This window comes from Penicillium chrysogenum (assembly GCF_028827035.1).
Source record: "Penicillium chrysogenum strain IBT 35668 chromosome Unknown utg000005l_segment0_segment0, whole genome shotgun sequence".
Lineage (NCBI taxonomy): Eukaryota > Fungi > Ascomycota > Eurotiomycetes > Eurotiales > Aspergillaceae > Penicillium > Penicillium chrysogenum.
This window is the reverse complement of record NW_026622753.1, coordinates 5,266,203-5,284,128: the sequence shown is the minus strand read 5'-3', so window position 1 is coordinate 5,284,128 and position 17,926 is coordinate 5,266,203. Positions and strand designations below refer to the sequence as shown.

General features: G+C 50.8%; 7 protein-coding genes across 7 annotated transcripts; 2 read left to right on the top strand and 5 right to left on the bottom strand.

Moving 5' to 3' along the window:
* Positions 1-136: 136 nt before the first annotated feature.
* Positions 137-1,189, bottom strand: N7489_010400 (FMN-binding negative transcriptional regulator; the record flags this gene model as incomplete). Its single annotated transcript, XM_056716149.1, has 1 exon — positions 137-1,189. The coding sequence occupies one exon, from the start codon at positions 1,187-1,189 to the stop codon at positions 137-139; it is 1,053 nt and encodes a 350-aa protein (XP_056563771.1).
* A 477-nt stretch (positions 1,190-1,666) lies between these two features.
* N7489_010399 (type I 3-dehydroquinate dehydratase) lies at positions 1,667-3,811 on the bottom strand (the record flags this gene model as incomplete). The annotated part of the gene is made up of 1 exon (XM_056716148.1): positions 1,667-3,811. One exon carries the CDS (start codon positions 3,809-3,811, stop codon positions 1,667-1,669), a length of 2,145 nt encoding a protein of 714 aa, XP_056563770.1.
* Positions 3,812-5,722: 1,911 nt separating this feature from the next.
* On the bottom strand, positions 5,723-9,403 carry N7489_010398 (dDENN domain protein; the record flags this gene model as incomplete). Its single annotated transcript, XM_056716147.1, has 4 exons — positions 5,723-6,177; positions 6,237-7,572; positions 7,626-7,685; positions 7,742-9,403. Coding segments are annotated over 4 exons (3,513 nt in total), but the record flags the coding sequence as incomplete, so codon positions are not given.
* Positions 9,404-12,064: 2,661 nt separating this feature from the next.
* N7489_010397 (trafficking protein particle complex subunit 13) lies at positions 12,065-13,364 on the bottom strand (the record flags this gene model as incomplete). The annotated part of the gene is made up of 4 exons (XM_056716146.1): positions 12,065-12,358; positions 12,481-12,999; positions 13,050-13,173; positions 13,273-13,364. 4 exons carry the CDS (start codon positions 13,362-13,364, stop codon positions 12,065-12,067), a joined length of 1,029 nt encoding a protein of 342 aa, XP_056563768.1.
* A 709-nt stretch (positions 13,365-14,073) lies between these two features.
* Positions 14,074-15,190, top strand: N7489_010396 (uncharacterized protein; the record flags this gene model as incomplete). Its single annotated transcript, XM_056716145.1, has 5 exons — positions 14,074-14,285; positions 14,379-14,548; positions 14,646-14,704; positions 14,775-15,013; positions 15,079-15,190. The coding sequence occupies 5 exons, from the start codon at positions 14,074-14,076 to the stop codon at positions 15,188-15,190; spliced, it is 792 nt and encodes a 263-aa protein (XP_056563767.1).
* A 102-nt stretch (positions 15,191-15,292) lies between these two features.
* N7489_010395 (uncharacterized protein) lies at positions 15,293-15,602 on the top strand (the record flags this gene model as incomplete). The annotated part of the gene is made up of 2 exons (XM_056716144.1): positions 15,293-15,414; positions 15,521-15,602. 2 exons carry the CDS (start codon positions 15,293-15,295, stop codon positions 15,600-15,602), a joined length of 204 nt encoding a protein of 67 aa, XP_056563766.1.
* A 349-nt stretch (positions 15,603-15,951) lies between these two features.
* N7489_010394 (CENP-N/CHL4 family protein) lies at positions 15,952-17,400 on the bottom strand (the record flags this gene model as incomplete). Its single annotated transcript, XM_056716143.1, has 1 exon — positions 15,952-17,400. The coding sequence occupies one exon, from the start codon at positions 17,398-17,400 to the stop codon at positions 15,952-15,954; it is 1,449 nt and encodes a 482-aa protein (XP_056563765.1).
* Between the last annotated feature and the right edge of the window lie 526 nt (positions 17,401-17,926).

Genomic DNA, 17,926 nt, shown 5'->3' with positions numbered 1-17,926 from the left:
ATGTCCCTACTCCGTACAACATTCTAAAAGTCGTGCCAAGCGCGCTAACATAGGTATGTACTCCATATGGATGAGTGGGCCTGGCATCATTACTCGACACAGTATAACCTCCGTATGCCTCGGCCTAATCCCAACCTCACTGCCCAGGCAAAACCTTCCCTCTCCTCACAAACTCCGCCATCTCCCCCGCCGTTCCACCCATCCTCTCCAACCCCTCAACAACACCAACCCGATCATTCACCGGCCGTTCCTGGCTAACCTTAAACCGGCCCTCGATCCGCGTGATTTCAACCCTCATCCCAACAATATTCTTCAAAAGCACAGCAATATACTCTGGTGGCGCATCGCTGATTTTCCAAGCCGGTCTCGGTGTCGGGGTAGGTAGTGCCGAGCCGTCATCATACCCGCTAGCTCCGGTCGCCCTCTTCGCCCCCTGACTCAGGCCTCGATCTGGGCTCCAGTTCTTGTTCTGAGTTTGGGGTGGATCCCCATCCCCATTCTCAATTCCACTTCCATCTCCCCTGTGTTTGACATCAGATCCCGGACCCAACCCAGACTCATCTTGAAAGCCCATTACTCCTTCCTCTCCAAGCCGGGCTAAATCACCCAGCTGTTGTCGTAGAAACAGCTCCGTTTGCTCATCTTTCGTGTCATGGTATATAGTCGCCCGACCGTAGACCTGCACCGCGGCGTAATTCCACGTCGGAGCAACCCTGCCCGTGGCGGGTTTGGACTCTGTGTAGAAGTTTGGGGTGATGTAGTGGTCTACTGGGCTGGTGAAGACAATTAAGACCTCACCGGGGAGAGTGTGGCCTGTTGATGTCGCTGGTTCTTCTTCAGAACTTGTTACAGGAAATGCGCCCGGGATACTGGTTGTTTTGGTGCTGTACTCTGAAGCAGATTCTACCATTGCTTTGCTTTGCGGGTTTTGGCGCGCGATGTGGCCGCGGAGGACTCCCATGGGGGGTTGTGGCGGTGCGGGGGCGTTGTCATCGGCTACTTTTGCTTCCTTTTCGAACTCGGGTTCGAAGGCCGTTTCACTGTCCAACACCCAGGGGATGTGGCTACATTGGAGGGTCGGGTGATTCTCCGAAGGGAGAGAAGTGGTGAAGACGCCTAGTGGGTGTTGTTTGATGAAGGCGTGGAGGGTTGGGAGGTCTCGGACTGCATGATCAGGACGTAGGTGCATATTCAATTTGTATGGACTGGATATGTATTAAGGTACCTAGGTAGGTAGACCCTGAAGAGAAACAATGCCGGGGTAACCTTGGAAGGAACCTTGGAGATGAGGGGTTGACCCCGGATTTGTGATAAAGTTCCAACCTTCGAAGGTTCCAAGGTTATATATTCCATGGATTCCATGGATGGATTGTCAATCTATGACTCCAAACATTAAGATGGCACAAGGGCAGCAACGGACCAATTACCACCTACCACCTGCTAGGACGTCAGAAATACTCAAGTGCAGCTACAAAAAAACATATCCATAGGCATAATAATCAAAGCGCCATTCCTTATACTTAAACTGCCCCAAACCCCTAAAACAAAATTGCAACCCAACATCAGCATCAAAATTTATTGCATCAACAATAGACAATAAAAAGCGAATGCGAACCACAAATTACCTACGTAGGTATGAAGTGTACTATATATACTAACTATATAACTAGAAAAGAGGCCTCCCAGACGCCATGCGCACAAAGTCAAACGGCACATTCTGCCCAACAAGCAACCTCAGCGTCTCAACAGTAGTCCAAGCACTAACATCCTCAACGCCATATGCTGTCCATCCAGCACGAGTGGCAACGGCCAAAGGATCCCCCTTCCTCGGCCCACTCGTAAGATCAAGATAAACCCTCCCACGAGTACAAGGCGGCGAGCAACGACCATTAACACCATAGTGTCTCAGCAAAGGCTGCACGAGCAGCGATTTCTCCGGCGGCAATGCAGAGACAATAACAAAGGGCTGCTCAACCCGTTTGACAGACTGGATGGATGTGAACGGCTCAAGACCCGCAGCGAGCGGGCCACTCGCTTTGAACCCGACTGTGTAGATCGTGCCAACGGCCAGACTGCGTAGTGCGAAGATCGCCGCTGAAGCGTCTGCTTGGGAGCTGGCCAGGATGATCGCTGCACGGCTGCTATACGCGGATGGAACGTATTCGCGCGTCAGGGTTGCGCGGATGCCCTTCCAGGCGGCGTTTTCGCCGATGAATCGGGATGTTCCTGGTGCGGCTTCACCCGGTGTCATGGCGATTGTGTCGACTAACCCGATTGCGCGGGCCGCGTCGCTGGCTGCGGGGATGAAACTAGTTGTGGTTGGAACTGGGGGGTTGAGGTAGGCACCACCGAAGTGCGGTTGGACGAGGACGGATTCCATGGAGCCTTTTGGGCCGCGGTCGACCGAGGTGAAGTTGTGCGGGAGGCCAAGTTCATTTAGGCATTTCTCCATGAACATTGAGTGTGGGGTTGAGCGGAACGAGCCAATGGCGTAGAGCTCGCGTTTGGGGAGTTGGCCCATTATGTGTAGGGCTTCGTTGATCTCCGCCGCCGTTAGCTGGCCTGGGGCGGCGATCATTGGGAGGAGGGGGTGGGTGATTGGAGAGAAGACGGTGTTAAGAGCTCGAGATAGCTGGCCCATTTGGCCCATGTTGACAGCTGACAGAGGTGGGCCTGCGCCGCGGGTTTTGATGGTAGAGCGGAAGTATTCTAGTTCGTAGTTCTCCTCGATGGTGTGGACCATGGCGATCATCTTCACGATGTCGGCGTATTTGGCGCTTTCCGTGAATATGCGCTGCGCCTCTTCGGACGTCCACTTCCACGTCCCGGAGAAGTCATGGAACGCAGATAAAATCATACTATGGCCCTTTTTCTCAAACAGCTGGCGCCGGATCTCCTCGGGCAGCCACAGTTCGACATCGACATACTCAACTCCCCACTGTATCGCGCGCCGCAGGTACTTGTAAAACAGCGCTGGGTCATCCATCGGGAACTTCCCATTCTCCCTTGTACAACGGACAGTAAAGATAATCGGCAACTCAGTATGCTGCCGCAACAACATCAACTGCTGACCAACATACTTCAAACTCGGAACAGGCGGAGTTGTCCACACAGGCTCAACCAGCAAATCCACACGGATCTCAACGGCGTCAGATCCCACAGAAAGGATATCTAAATTCGGCAAAGCAGCATGTACATCAGGAAAAGTAGTCGAAATAAAATTCGTCCTGGTCTTCGTTCGCAAATCATCATGCGGCCTCGTCTGACCAAAAATCAAAGACAAAAACCGCGACAGATCCCGACGCAGGAACGGACTCCGCGAATATAAGAATTCATAGTCACAACTCTCGGTGAGCGAGTCGTCTGGCGTAGACCCGTTTTCCACACAGTACGTGTTTACCAGAACCAGAGATGATCGCTCGCATCCTTCCAAGCTCCGCGCTAGGTCGTGCGCTAGTATCCCCACTACCGCTGCATAGTTGGCTCGCGCAAGCATCCCAAGTGACGCGTCCGTTGTCCATGGCTTCCCCAGAACCTCCGCTACCAGTCGTACAATATGCTCTTGGTCCTGACCGTAGATGATCACGACAGTCCCCGCGGCAGTGGCGGCGGCCGGCGCGGCGATGCCTGTGGCTGTGTTGTCTGTGGGCCCGCTAGCTGGAGGCGCGAGAGAGAGGGTTGTTGTAGCATTGGAAGGGCCGGCGATATTGGGGTTTGTACCAGGAGGATCTTGGGCTTTTAGGGCGGTGGAGACAGGGGGATCGTCGAGCAGCGGCGTGGCCATGTGCTGCGGAAAGGCTGTCGGAATCATGGCATAGCAGTCCCAAGTGTTTTCATACTTAGTTCTCGCGAGGATGTATATGCAGGTCAAAGTATGGGTTAGGACGGGGTAAAGATGGGAGTTGGGGAAGGGGGGGAATGAGCGCAAGGACCAAGGAGAGTTTTTGCAATTCGCTTCTTGACGCTCAGGACCCGGGGGGTAGCGTGCCAGGTAGGTAGTATCAGAGCATGGGATATTTTACAAAGCGCAATCAGGGAAAAAGGGAGCGGGCCGAACAAGGCTAGCTCCAAGATATGGGGTAATTGGGGGCAGGCTGAATACAAGGGACGCTAAGTCAATGCTAGGCGGGTAGAGTTTAATAACCCAGCCGCGAAAGTCAGGATGGACAGCATTTGAGACGACATGGATGGAAGAACTCGTCGCGGAGATTCCACCCAATGCCCGCCGATGGAATCCCACGCAGACGGCGGACGCGGGGAAAAGTGGACGCGGAGTTGGGTTTCTCCACCAATCAGCTGCAGAACTATACTACATATGGATTTGTTAGTAAGGATCCTACTCAGTACAGAGGTGATATGTGATATTACAGTAATGATATGCTTATAAATCCTATCAATTACCAGTGGACATCTACAAATGCATGTGGTAATATCGGCCTTCATGAAACCACCATGCCAGCTGGAGGGACCGGCATTAGGCTCTGCCATGATCCGATACGAGGGAAAGCCCACCAATCTAAGCCGGCGTCTCTGACTCGGCCGGAGCGAATGATCGGCTTTGGAACAGATTTTACATAGCCTGTTGTACCTTAGGTACCCGGGGGGGGATAGGTAAGCAACGATTTAGACGCTAGGATTGGTGGAAGAGCACACGGATACTTGCGCAAGGGGCAAAGGCGAAGATTAGATGGTCCCGTATTAACAACGTACATAGTAAAACGACCATCTATTCATTGTTATTTCTGTCCTCGACGCTGGCAAAGCAACCGGAATCATGTGACAGCTCTAATCGGACCTGGGAGGAAAATATACCGGAGATATGTAGTCGTGAATCACGAAGCATAGGTACAGGTGATCATTTGACACCGCAAACATGTGAGATATGGAAAAAAGAACGACAGAATCGCGACTAGATCCGCCCAGCATCATATTCCAGACAACCAATTAAGACATAAGGAGAGAAAAATACCAGCCAAATCAAGAGGGGGTATTGGGTAGTAACAAGGCTCAGAAGGAAAACAAGAAACGCAGGCCGAGAGATAAGACAGGGGGAAAGGGCAGGAAAAGCAAAGAGGCATTGGTCCAGAGAAGGAACATGTATGTATGTATCAATATCAGGCACACAAATAATCATCATATCGCTTGGAAAACCGAGATAGCGCTTTTAGGGGATTTTGTTCATGGCTCCGTGCATCAAGCCGGAGTCAACACTATGTACGAGGACAGCAATACAACCGATGATCGGCGCATGGGCTGTCCGACATCTTTCAAGACGTCGCGTGCCTACCACGACAGAGCATGGTAGGTCGAGTAAGGGAGATAAGTTCAAGCGGGAGAGAGGCCAAAGGTGTACAACCACACATGCAGCGTTCCATTTGTGGGATGATATCGGGAAGCGAGAGTTGAGCCGAGCCAGCAGCCTGTAATTCTCAGCTTGGATGGACACACATGCCCAAACTAAAACACGCAGCAGGCAATATGCAATCCCATTGGCTCGTCGTTGGATAAAGCATGGAATGGGCAACGCCACGGACAGGGGAAATCGGGACCCGAGTCGGAGTTGGAAAGGAGTTTCATGTTTCAGGCTCGCGCAGAGAAACAGAAGGAAGTGTTTCGAAAAGGTGGACATGGCACATTGCCCGCGCACACAGGACCCACCTGCAAAAGGGCAGGGGATATCGAGAAATGATGTATGGGTCACTCGCGAGTGGAATCGCACCAATTAACTCGGCGGAGAGATGGCGAGCCCGTTCATCATTTTGGGCAGCGGCTTTCTGCGAGCAGTATTTGCCGTCTTGGAGACCCGTGGTGCACCATGGATCATGCGGGGTTCTGTCATCAGGCTGGTATCTAGGTGTGCCGGTGCTACGGTGAAATTGTCAGTGAGCGGATTGGATTGAGGGTGAGAGCTTTCGAGTGTACCTCTTGTCGGAAGTCTACCGTAATCAGCTGAAAGATTCTGCTGGCTGCGGCTGTTAGGGGCAAAGAAGGTAGCGTTGGCTGTGCGCCACAGATGGTTCGAGGTGTCTGAGAGGAAGTCTGTTGTCGATCGTCCGGAGAAAATGGAAGTGCGGCCACGGTTGCGCTTTGAAAGGACAATCTCATCGAACAGGGTCATGCGGGGGTCCTTGGACTTCGGATTTGTTCGCTCACGGTCACTGATGAACTCATTGAAGCCTAGTATTGCGTCAGTATTTACTCCGCAATGCAATACGGGAGGGAGTTCGCCAACTTACCCTGTGTCTGCTGCAGAATTGCAATATACTCGGCGTGCTCACTTGGAAGGCTCTTCATGAAAGCCTCCACGTTGAAATTGTAATGCATGCCGGACTTCTTCTTATCACCACTGGCTGGCAGGAGGAACTTCTTGTACGTGTAGAACAAGCTAGCAAAGCATCTGACAAACGCCGCACGAATTTGATCCGGATGGAACGCTGCATCACACGGCAGACACACCATAGAGGTGCAGCGACTGTGGACTATCAGTTTGCATGCAGAGCACTTGTACATGTTTTCCTCTGCCTGTTCATCACATATGGCACAGGTCAACTTGTCATCCCAGGGTTGGACTTGGAAATAGTGACCCTCGGCCCAGCAAGTATCGTCGTTATTGCCGACGGGCTGGTACGTGGATTGAGGGACAATTGTGGACGCAGCGATGGTGGACTGCGCATACACAGACGGTGCATATGTGGATCCGCCACCGTAGTCAGTGTTGAGAGTTGTCACTGAAAGATTCGAAGCATGACCCAGGAACGGAGCACTTGGACGTCGACTCATTCCAAAGGACGAGCTTCGGCGCGAGGCGGCATCGAAATGACCGGAACGCTTCTCGCGCAAGGAAGCTTGCAATGCCATACCGGAGTCATTGCGAGAGGGGGCTAGTGGAGGAGGGAAGAAGCCAGAAGTAGGCGAACTCTCTCTCGGGGATGGCGGAGAGGCACTAGCTCTCATAGTGGAGCTGGTCCCGGGACGCTCATTACCGCGAGATGAGTATCCACGAGAGGAGCCGCCCTCGTTTCGGGCGTGCAGGAAGACGTTGAAGATCGGGGGTGTATAGGAGCCTGGCATCACGGCTGTTGCACCGAATGCGCTAGAGTTCAGACCGACATATTTCGCGAGATTAGTTGCAGGCGCTTTGGATGTGAAACTGGCCTTGCTCTCCGACATGAATGAGTCCCATGGGTACGTCTCGATGGCATATGCGGGAGGCCCGGTGGGGACGTGGCATCGACTGTGTTGAGGGGCAGCTAGCTGCAGCAAGGAGAGGAGCTTCCTGCGCTGATGACGCGGGAGAGAGGTCGGTTGAATGGTGCTTTCAATCATATTGTTGTCTAAATCAACCAGGACAAAGTCGTCCGTGGGCAGCTCCACCTTCTCATACCGACGCTCGATACCCACGATGTATGGGCAAGGGGCCTCGAGAGCCTGAATTAAGCGCGCGGGGAGGACAGGAATGAGAACGCCTGTCCATTCCAGAGGGAACAAAAGATCGACCAACGCTCTGGTGGCGAGATAGAGCATGGAGGTGTGGGAAGACAAGAAGATGATACGGGATTCAGTAAGAGCGTACTGCGTGTTGTTAGCATTGTCTCTAGTGAACTTACATGGCAGATTAAGCTTACCTCAAAGAGAATGATAATGTTGGGAACCGACAAAGTTCGGAATAAGGCATAGAGATCAGTCTGGAAATCAGTCAGCAAACGTCTGGAGAACCCAATCAAGATTGCGGTGCACATACATTCCGAGAACCAGGGATCTCATTGGGTGCCTCCTTGCGCGCGAACAAACGCAACTCACGAATCGCAATCTCAACCTGAGTCTTCGAGGATATTGGGCAGAAGGCTTCTGTGCAGAGATTCATGACATATCGCTCCAACGGCTGCCATATACCCATACGCGGCGAGGGCGGAGGCACATGCTGTACACTGCCCTCCGTCATGGGCACCACGACGGCCTTGAGCCATTCCTTCCAGAAGCTCGTCATCGTGCTCTCTCGGCCCAAGATACCGTACGCACGGGGAATCCAGAACCCAGTGTCCCCGTCGGTCAAACCTTCGATCTTGGAGGCTGCGCCGTGCCGGACTGGACGGAGGAGATCAGTCATTAGCCCAATCTTCTCCTCCACGGCGCTGATATCATCTTCGAGCTGTTCGCGGGATTCAGATCCTGACGGGACAGTCGGCAACTGAGCTAGGAGCCGGGATAATTTGGCCCGCTCTGATGCCAACCGTTCGCCTAGACTTGCAGCCAGTTCACGCTCTTCGTCTGTCATGTTGTCCTTTCGCCATTCCTCGCAGCGCTTCTCGAGCTCTTCCGCCGCATTTGGGTTGAGGGGTATCCAGATGAGCACACAGATGGCATGCAGCCTAGATCCATTGTCCGTTGTCATGGCGAATCCGTGCCAGGTAGAGCGCGGTCGCTGGTCAGAGGAGACGATGTTGACATCATTCGGAAAGGCAAACATAGGGACATAGTCGGGGAAATTGCCACGCTGCTTCATCTCGTCCGGCATGCCGCGCGTGGGGTATCGGTCGAGGAGAACGGGCTCGAATCGCCGTTTCAACGGATGCATTGTGGGGGATATTTCGAGGGGTTGAGGAACCGGGATTACCGAGTTGTAGTTGCTGAGTCGCCGAGAAGTTCGCACCGAAGCTGAAGACAGTTCATTGTCAGCCAGTGCATCTAGAGGAAGTTCCGGCCACAAACCCGTTCCAGAGTGGCTAGAAAGTAAAGTCAAAGAACAGTTCTCACCTTGACGAGCGATTGACGGCTGTCGTTTCATACTATTCATATCCCGAAAGGATCGTCGCACGCTCCCAATACCCGACCTCAGCAAGTTACCGCCAGGCGAGGGCGAATCGTCGGAGACGATCTTCTGCGTACGAACCCTAGATCGCGGGCGGGTATTCGGGGTAATAGCGCCAGCGCTCAAGCTTAAGTCGGTTAGGAAGGATTCCCGCTCGTTGGCGAACTTGAACAGCGCAGAGTCAAAATCGAAGTCCTCAGAGAACAGAGCCGAGGCACGCAGGGGCGAAGAGGCACCCTTGACGGTCATGCTGCTCCGGTTACTATTACTGCCAGCCTCATTTGTTCCCTCTGAGGTTTTGGAGAGCGTGGATAATCGTTGGGCAGAGCCCCTGTGGCTAGGGCCGGCGAATAGCATGGAGTTTGGCCGGGAGACCCCATCCGGGTTGTGTTCCTCCTCCGCATCGGCATCCTCCTGAATTGTGTCGGCGAGCGCAGGACCTGGTGATGCGGCACCGTTGGCACGGTAATCTTCTCCCAATCTCTGGAAGGTGTCCAGGATCTCAGTACCATCCACGCCGGCTATCCAGAAGTAATCGGCGAGGGGGCGCCTTCGGAGGTGCTTGACGATGGCATTGTGGAGAGAGTCGCGGGGGACTGTAGCGGGTTAATGCCTTGGTTGTCACCACATGGACCGCAGTATTTCCAGGAAAGGGAATGCGCAGTGGAATTGAGCGCATGTAGTTTTCGGGAGGGGGATGATAAAAATGGGGGAGAACGGGAGGGAGGGGCAGTTCAGAGCGAAGATCAATTTTGGGGGGTTTGAAGCTCAAACGTATTGAAAAAGGAGTTCCTGGTTTATCTTTTTATTTGTGTATTCTACGTAATCATTTTCTACCCAAATATTTTCCCTTTGACAGTATTTCTGTCTTTTTTTAAAGGAAAGAAAATAAAAAAAAGAAAGAAAAAAGAAAAAGAAAAAGAAAAACCTTTCCTTTCCTTAGATTTTCTTTTTCCCCCTAGAATCACGGGTGGTTGCGTACGCTAATAATGTTACTAGAACTCGAGGACATTTAAATGTGTGCACATCTCTACTCCACTATATAAAAATGGTAAGAGTTGCCCGTGTGAACCTTGGAAGTCCAAACGTCTTAACAAATCAAGCCAGTCAAGGGCCCGGGCCATTCACAGCCCTAGCATCTATGCACAAGAGTCTTGACACCGTAGCCTGCAGGTATGTGCATTGGGTGGGCTAGACTCTAAAGGGAATCCAGACTCCAGACTTCCGGGGTATACCCATAATACAGGTTCATTACATATGTATACATCTATCAACTGGGTGCTATTCTCCTATTGCTTGATGTTACCGTATATAGATGATCTCTAGTAACCTTGGAATAATGTTAAGAAACCAGGAAATATCAAGGGGTTATCCCGTAGAGGCCCGTGATCCATGGTTGAGCTTCTGATGCAAGCGGGTCTTGGCTGATCCTTTTCTTAACGAGGTTCGTCAACTACTAGTACGGAGTACGGAGTAACGAGTAACGAGTAACGGGGTTGGGGTTGATGGTTTATTTTCAGTTGAGACATGGCGTTCACGTCTTTCTATTTACGGGACTTTAGGGGTTCTTCGGCACGCCACAATGTCATTCTTTTTTATATCTGACTTTTAGGAACTATCGACAACTTTCAGGGGGTAAGACTATCGGGAACTGCCGACGTCGGGTTGTCACCCTTTTACTTTACAGTTTAGTTCAGTTTAGTTCCTCGTGGGAACCTTGCTTTTTAGATTGTGTCTGCTTCAACGGCCTTTTTCTTTCCATCGCAGCAATGTACAATCCCTCCGTACCCTTTCTTCTGATCCTACAACATACAACATACATGGGACTGATTTTTCGTGCATGACACACTAGTCTATGTACTTTGGTACATAGGATTTGAAGCCAGGAGTCACCAAGTGGGGTGGCTTGTCCCGGGGAGATGATCAATACTACAGTTGGACAGTGTGGAGCACCGAGGGGTGAAAGCATCGCTTAAGTGTATCAATTTCCACAGTATCCGATTTCATAAAATAACCTTGCAAAAATAAAAAGTAATCTGGTAATCTGATAGTCTACGTAGATAAATCCCACAGTTCGTTCCAGTGTCAGGATTCCCCTGGAACCGCCAAGGCTCTCGTACATATATGTATGGAGGTACTACTCTGTATATCTCTAACATGTAGCTATCTGGATACCATCCTGGACAAGTAAACATACACGTGGAACTCCAAAGTTCCAATATACTTACTCCATACGGAGTATAGTGTATCGAAATACAACTCTATTTAATGCCCTAGACACGCCTAATACCCGCGTTACGTGGCACAGGGGCTCCCCTGCACCGATAGCCCTTTTCGACTGGTCGCATCCCAGGATTTTGGGCAAGGTCATTCGGGCCATCTCCCCGTCGATGTACATTCGTACTCACATACAGTCAATGCAGTCTACAGTGTGTACGACTTGACAAGAGAAGAGGCGGTGGAACAGATCGGCAGACAGTACGGAGTAGCCTAAACTTCGTATATTCACCAAAACCCAAAAAAGAAGAAGAAAACCAATAGATAAAAGACCGGGAGTAAAACTAAAATAGAAGCCTGTGCGAGACATAGATTGCGGATAATGATCTTTCGAGATCGGGCATGTGAACAGGCTGAACCCCATTGATCAGCCAGCCCTGGAGCCCTGGAGAGTCTAGACTCTTCCAAATCTGGCTAAGAGATTTTACATGTATACATACCCGAAATATTGTTTTATGTGATATCCCGTAGGATACGGGGCCTTGGCCCGAGGACGAATTGTCGTTTCTATTTATTGACATATTTATCTTGTGCGAGACCTATAGACAAGGAGTAGTGAAATGCGCGGTCAAAGGGTGCAAATGTCCAGCCCGGAGCTGCCTTGCCGAGAGAGAACTGCCGTGTGACAAAAATTAAGCGTTGGCTGCATGGCAAGGCTGGTTTCCGCTCCGTGCTAGTGGCGCCAGCCCAGCCAATGCATCGGACTCTATTCTAGAGCCTCAGGCAGTCATTTGTCGGACCTACATAGATTGTGTGGACATATTCAGAAGCCCATATTACACGATACAATCCCCCAATTCAAGACGCTGCTGCCAATGCCAATGGTGATATTGTGTAAGTGGGACATTGGAAATGCGTACAAACCGCCCTTGCGGCGCCCTCCATGCAACCAGGCGGCTGGATGCACTAATACAAATCGGCGCCCACATTGTGCTACAGGGGCGGAAACGATCCGGTGGGTTCGTTGCACACCGCGTTTCAGGTGCGTTTCCGGCTCATCAGGTTTCCCGTGGTCAGGAACCCCTTGTCCCCCATAGCACCGCGCCATTCAATTGACAACTGACCCAGCGTGGCACGACCGTCCCGTCGCAGGTCCTTCTGGAGAGCTTCAAGTCCCTCGTTCTGGCCCTCTTCTTGTTCCACCAAAAACGCTACCTGTAGGACATCCCGTGGATTGAGTGTAGGTAGTGCCCGGGTTGACATGTCTGTGCTCATCATGTCCCAATTTAGGGATTTTGATTGGAACGGTGGCTTAGGATTTAGTTTCGTTTGCTGTCCATCCCCCGATGTTAGCCAAATTTTTGAGCATTCCGACTCAGGCCGGGTTTCAGGCACAGCCGCGCTTCGCTGTGAAAAATCCACCGATTCGCTAGGAATTAATAGAAAATTCATACCTTGACTACCACGGCGCCTTCGCCCACGTTTTCCAGTTGTGCCTCTAGGGCAAACCGGAGTAACCTCGTTTTCCCGTACGGACCGAGCGACTTATTGTCTACCTCGAGCGGCGGAAGTTCGGACGCCTTGGTCCGCACGCTCAGACAGGGCTGTGCCACAAACTGGTATAACTTGCGGAAAGTCCTGACCCGGCCACTAGCTGCCTGCGAATCTGAGCCGATCTTTGTCTCCGTATAGCTGACACTGACAGCTAGTATATGGTTTCCTTCTTCCTTCAAATCAAACCGCACGATCTTTTGTAATGACTCGCCGATCCTGAGGCCATCCGTTGATGCGGAGTCGCTGGGTGGCTCCAGCTCCAGTGCCGCAACTGAGGAAGGTGTTTGCATTTCCGCTACTATACGCACGGATGTGAGAAGTCTGTCATCATCATCAACATTGATTTCATTGTTCGCGCTGAGTGTGCATCCGAAGGTCTCTCCGACGTAGACTGATCCGAAGGAGGGAGGTAGAGTAAGCTATTGCCATTAGTGAACAGTTTCCTTGAGGTGGGTAGTCACTGTCTCACAAGAGGCGTTAAAATGAATTGATCATCGGAATCACTAGACGGATAGCTTAGTGAGGCTTTCGTGGATATTTTGGTTTTAGACGTCGGGAGAGGATGTTGATAAGAGAGTGACGGCCGCGCAAGGCTGTGTATCGATAGTCAGAAGCTGCCATAAACGGGACGTATATGAATCATTCGAATTACCGCAACACTAATCCGTTCATGATTAGCTCGCTAGTCCAACTACTGGTTGAGTTGTATTCCCATACCTTTGAGAGAGACCGCATGTGGTTCCTTCGGGGCATCAGCCCCCGACAGAGCCCGTGGACGTGCCATGGAGAATAAGTTCCAATATTAGCTCCAGAGGGGAAAATGGAGGAGTAAAGAATTAGCTGCAATGCTGGGAGATGCAGTATAGCGTCATCTTGTCGAAGAGGGACAGTCCACTTCTCCACGAGCTGATAGCGATAGGGAAGCTGCCCCAAACAAACAGTGCAAACACCCGCTCTTTCCCAGAGAGTCGACTCATACAGATGTACATTCAATCTCTTTGTCTCTTTGTCTATATGTATGTACTGCTTCTGACTCGCATGATACATTGTCAGAGAATTCAGCATCTACTAAATGATGGGAAAGGAGCTTGGAGTATATAGGGCTGAGTACACACATTTACCATTGACAAGCCTTGTACATGATATAGGTTTCATACCTAGGTACCCTCTACAAACTCTTGTATTCACTATCCTACTGTGTATAGACTACTATGGTCAAAACAGATCGAATCGTGACAAGCCATGCCTAAGCGAAAGCGGGAAGCATGTAACAAACATGACCTACCTGCTGAGAACAAAGGCCTGTTATATCTTTCTAAGTCTCCACGCAAAGTCATTAACACTTCACGTGTTTGCCCTCTAGATAGTGCTTTCTGCAATACATATATGGAGCAACACATCCTCTTTTCATCGTCCTCTACCTTCCTAGAATCGTATCTTCTCGTACTCTTAGGAAGTACCCATGTCCCAGAGTTACTGTCAGACTACAAGTGATGAAACGTTCCTCTTCTCCTGATTTGCTATCAAGCCCTGATATTCTTGACCCCAAAGCCAAACCCCCCATGGAGCCTATTAGCCCTAGTAACAAGCTTGTTCCTAGAGCTGAGAACTCAATCCAAGTTGCAGAGCGCACTCCGCCCAGTGCCTTCCAAATACTCATGTCTGGAAAGCGCACTCTACCATGGCTAGCCTCACCCCCCGACGGGTTCTTAGCAAGAGTCTCGCGCACTCAAACTCAAGTGCAAGTTAATATTGACGGCTATGGCATACTTCCACTGGCTAACTAGCTTCCGTTTAGCATGTATATGATTAGACACAAGGTTGGCGGTACGCAGGATATTCCGCAAATCTCATTTGAAGTTGTTGGATCTACTGGCAATATCTACAAAACGGTCATTGGCAAGCTCCCTACCTGTGACTGTCCGGATGTCAGGTTTCGGAAGACGCAGTGCAAGCACATCTGCTTTGGTAAGTATCAACCTAGCCCGGGCTCCGAAGATACATGCCTACCCCATTCTGCACAGTGCAAATACCAGTCTCTGTTCTTTGCTAATGTGTTGTAAAGTGCTATCTGCGATGGATGTCCCCGAGCAACTGATGTACCAGCGGTCATTTTTGCCATCCGTGAGTTCTCGTAGACCCTAACACAACATCACTTTGTTATATATCCCTGACCCAAACTTGCATCCATAAGGAGCTACGCGCAATGCTTGCTGTGTTATCCTTGAAACGGAACTTGGACAGGACTACCCTTGCTTCCGCCGGCGAAAGGAAGCCTGTCGAGGGCCAGTGCCCAATCTGTTTCCATGGTTTTGAGACAGACCAGAAAACTACCTGGTGTCAGTCATGCGGCAGCAACTTTCATAGGGCTTGCTTTAAGAAGTGGGAGGCTGCTATGCGCACGTTCCACACTGTTGTCAATTGTCTCCACTGGTAAGTGATGGCAACTTGTTCAAGTCGTAATAGGAACTTCGAACTCAACAGCTCTCCGCATATAGCAATGCCCCGTGGCAGACTGATGAACATGGTACGCCCCATCTCAACAGAGAGGTCATTCAGACCAAGGGTGATCATAACCGAGGCGGATATGTGAACATGGGCGGCAAGTAGTCCCTGGTTGTCATGGCTCGATCAGTATCCTTTTGCCCTTAGAGAGTCTATCCCACGTCTTGACTTCTGGTTCCCCTACTAACGATTGCTTCTTGGGATGACATGGGCGACTCGTCTTCATATACTACTAATCCTATCGCTGTCAAGTCCAAAATACTGAAATCAAGACGCGACGAGGATGAGCGTGTTCGGCACGAGACTGGAGGTATCATGTCTGCGGGGACGTAAAATCAAGGAACGGCTCTGTTACGGAAAGGTCTCTTGTTGTGGTCTCTTTTTACCAATTCGCCTTTGTCTTTGGAAAATTGTGTTAGGAAGTTTTTGTTCCAGAAATCTATCATTGAGTGACGTACCCTCTTGCCGGTGCAAGCCCAAGCAAGCATGGATTACTTCATTGCACCGTCTGGAATAAGGGGAGTCAACTTGTGGTGCTCTTTTATCAATAGAATATCTTATGCATGTTGTGGGGTCAGGAATGTAGTATTCGGTGTTAGTATGGGTTGAACTGTTTTATGCTGAATGCACTAAATGAATTTGATACTGTTCTTTACAATCTTCAGTGTCGAACGTCGACTACATCTGGTTGCTACTACACTCAATCGAGATATCTCACAAGATTCACTCTTACTAGGAAAGCCAAATATGACAAAAGAAAGTCCATTCATCCCAACTCCGGGTATCACATCAAGCCCCAACGGCCAAGAAACGCAAAAAGAAGCAAGCTTCTCAACTCAAAATCCAATAACACCAAACAGATTATTCTATATATCCTTTTGGAGCCGTCGGCCCAGTCGAACAGTCGCGACACTAACGCCTTCCTCGCCAGTCATCCACGACGGCATACGCTCAGGGTCAACGATGCCTAGCTCAGCAAGTTTGCGAATCCCGCCGATGACGTCGGAGCCAGAGAAAGTCAGTGACAAGGCAGGTGGCGTGAAGATAGAATCATCAACGTCATCATCATACTGCTCATCACTAGAGCCCGGTTTGTCGAGGAGCCGGATATCAAGTCGGTCTAGCGGTGCCGGGGCGAGTGATGACCCCAATGTGCCAAATCGGGAGTGGATGGCCAGACGGCGTTTCTTCGAATCCGGAGAAAGGGGGGCTGTATCAATACCGCTGGATCTTCGTTTGGTCGCCGGGTCATTTGTGTTTTCTTTGCCTTCTGTTGGGCCGGAATGACTCGCTCGGATATGCTCTTCAGGCGATACTGTATTAGAGGGCCGAGGGTCCAATGGACTTCCTTCAGTGGCTGCATCTGCAAAGATGCTAAAGGCGCCATTCGAGGCCGTTGATCGTCCGGGGCCACGGAGAGCTAGGAGCGTGGGCAAATTCTTGGCTGCCAGGGATGTCGCCTGCAGAGAGAATCGTTCCTGTGGGCGGGATAAAGCTTTGGGGATGGAATCGCGCACCAGACGCTGAAGGGTTCGAGTATCAGTAGCCACAGAGCTTGTGGAAGGGGCAGATTTTGATCCGGTGGATGTTGCTATGGAAGTGTAGACGTAAGGGCAACTGTCCGGGAAAGCGACGTAGATGACTCGGGACGAGTCAGTGAAGATCTCGGCTGCCTGTCTGGGGGATTGATATGGCGAGTCAACAACAAAGATACGCAGGAATGTCAGCGGCAGTGTAGCCGAGTGGGCGAGGTGGTAGTGGGCCTTGACCAATGGGGAGATTTCTCGTTGGAGGCTTTGCACAAATGTTGCCGATTGCATGCGCGGTACAGAACCGGACCAGTCAGTGGATGGCAGACCATTGAGGTTCTTGCGCTTTGTATCAATACGGCTAAGCTCGAGTGCGGTCCATCGAAGGCTGGCGGGGTGGTCGTCCATATAGCGGAGGTCTGCCATGGCCAGTTGGCGCAGTGTAATCCCATGCCGCCAATCGCCTTCTAGGATTCGTTCGATAACCTCGCGCTTTGCACCCTTTCGATCCTGCAGATCTTCATACGCCTGACGGACTTCTTCAATTGTCTTCCCCGCAGGGTAAGGGAGGGCGTCGTCATCGTCGGGGCCATCTTCGTCGGTCTGCAAGTATGGTGGGAATGAGGCGACGTTGCGATCATCAAGCCACGTAAATGCTAGATCTAGTAGTGCTTGTCTGGATAGCTTCCCCAAGGATTTTGTAAGAGACGGAGTTGATGAGGGAATGCGGAGGTTATTTGGAAGACTGGCTGTTGTCGGGGCGCGCACCGTTTTGGGACGCGCCATGGCCGTAGTTGACAAGGTATTGTGGCAATACCTGGGGAAATTCAAGATCACCTTATATCAATGGCAGGTGCATGCTCTGGATCCATATCTTGATCTGTTCCCGAGCTTGTCCAAGTTCTGTCCAAATTCCAAAATCGACCATCAACAAACATGCACGTGCTGATAAGCTGATAAGCTCCAAGAGATCGAACTGATTATGTCATCTGGGAGTCCCGCCCATGGATCCAGCTTGTGAAGAACTAAGTGTTGGGAGGTCACCTGATCTTGGAAGGCATTAATCTTATGCACTTTGAGGTTCCGATTCAGCGAACACACAGTGACTATCAAATGTGACATGTATATGTATATCAACACCCTATGTATAATATGCATTATTGGATCGTGTATGAATGCGCAAGGGTTTTAAGCAGACCGAGGCTTGCTGACAAAAATGTGGGTCACAATTGACCTTCTCGCAAAGCCATCGTTGAAATGTTGAAAGCTGTATGATGCCGCCAACTTTCGTTTTTAAGCGAACGTTGGATTC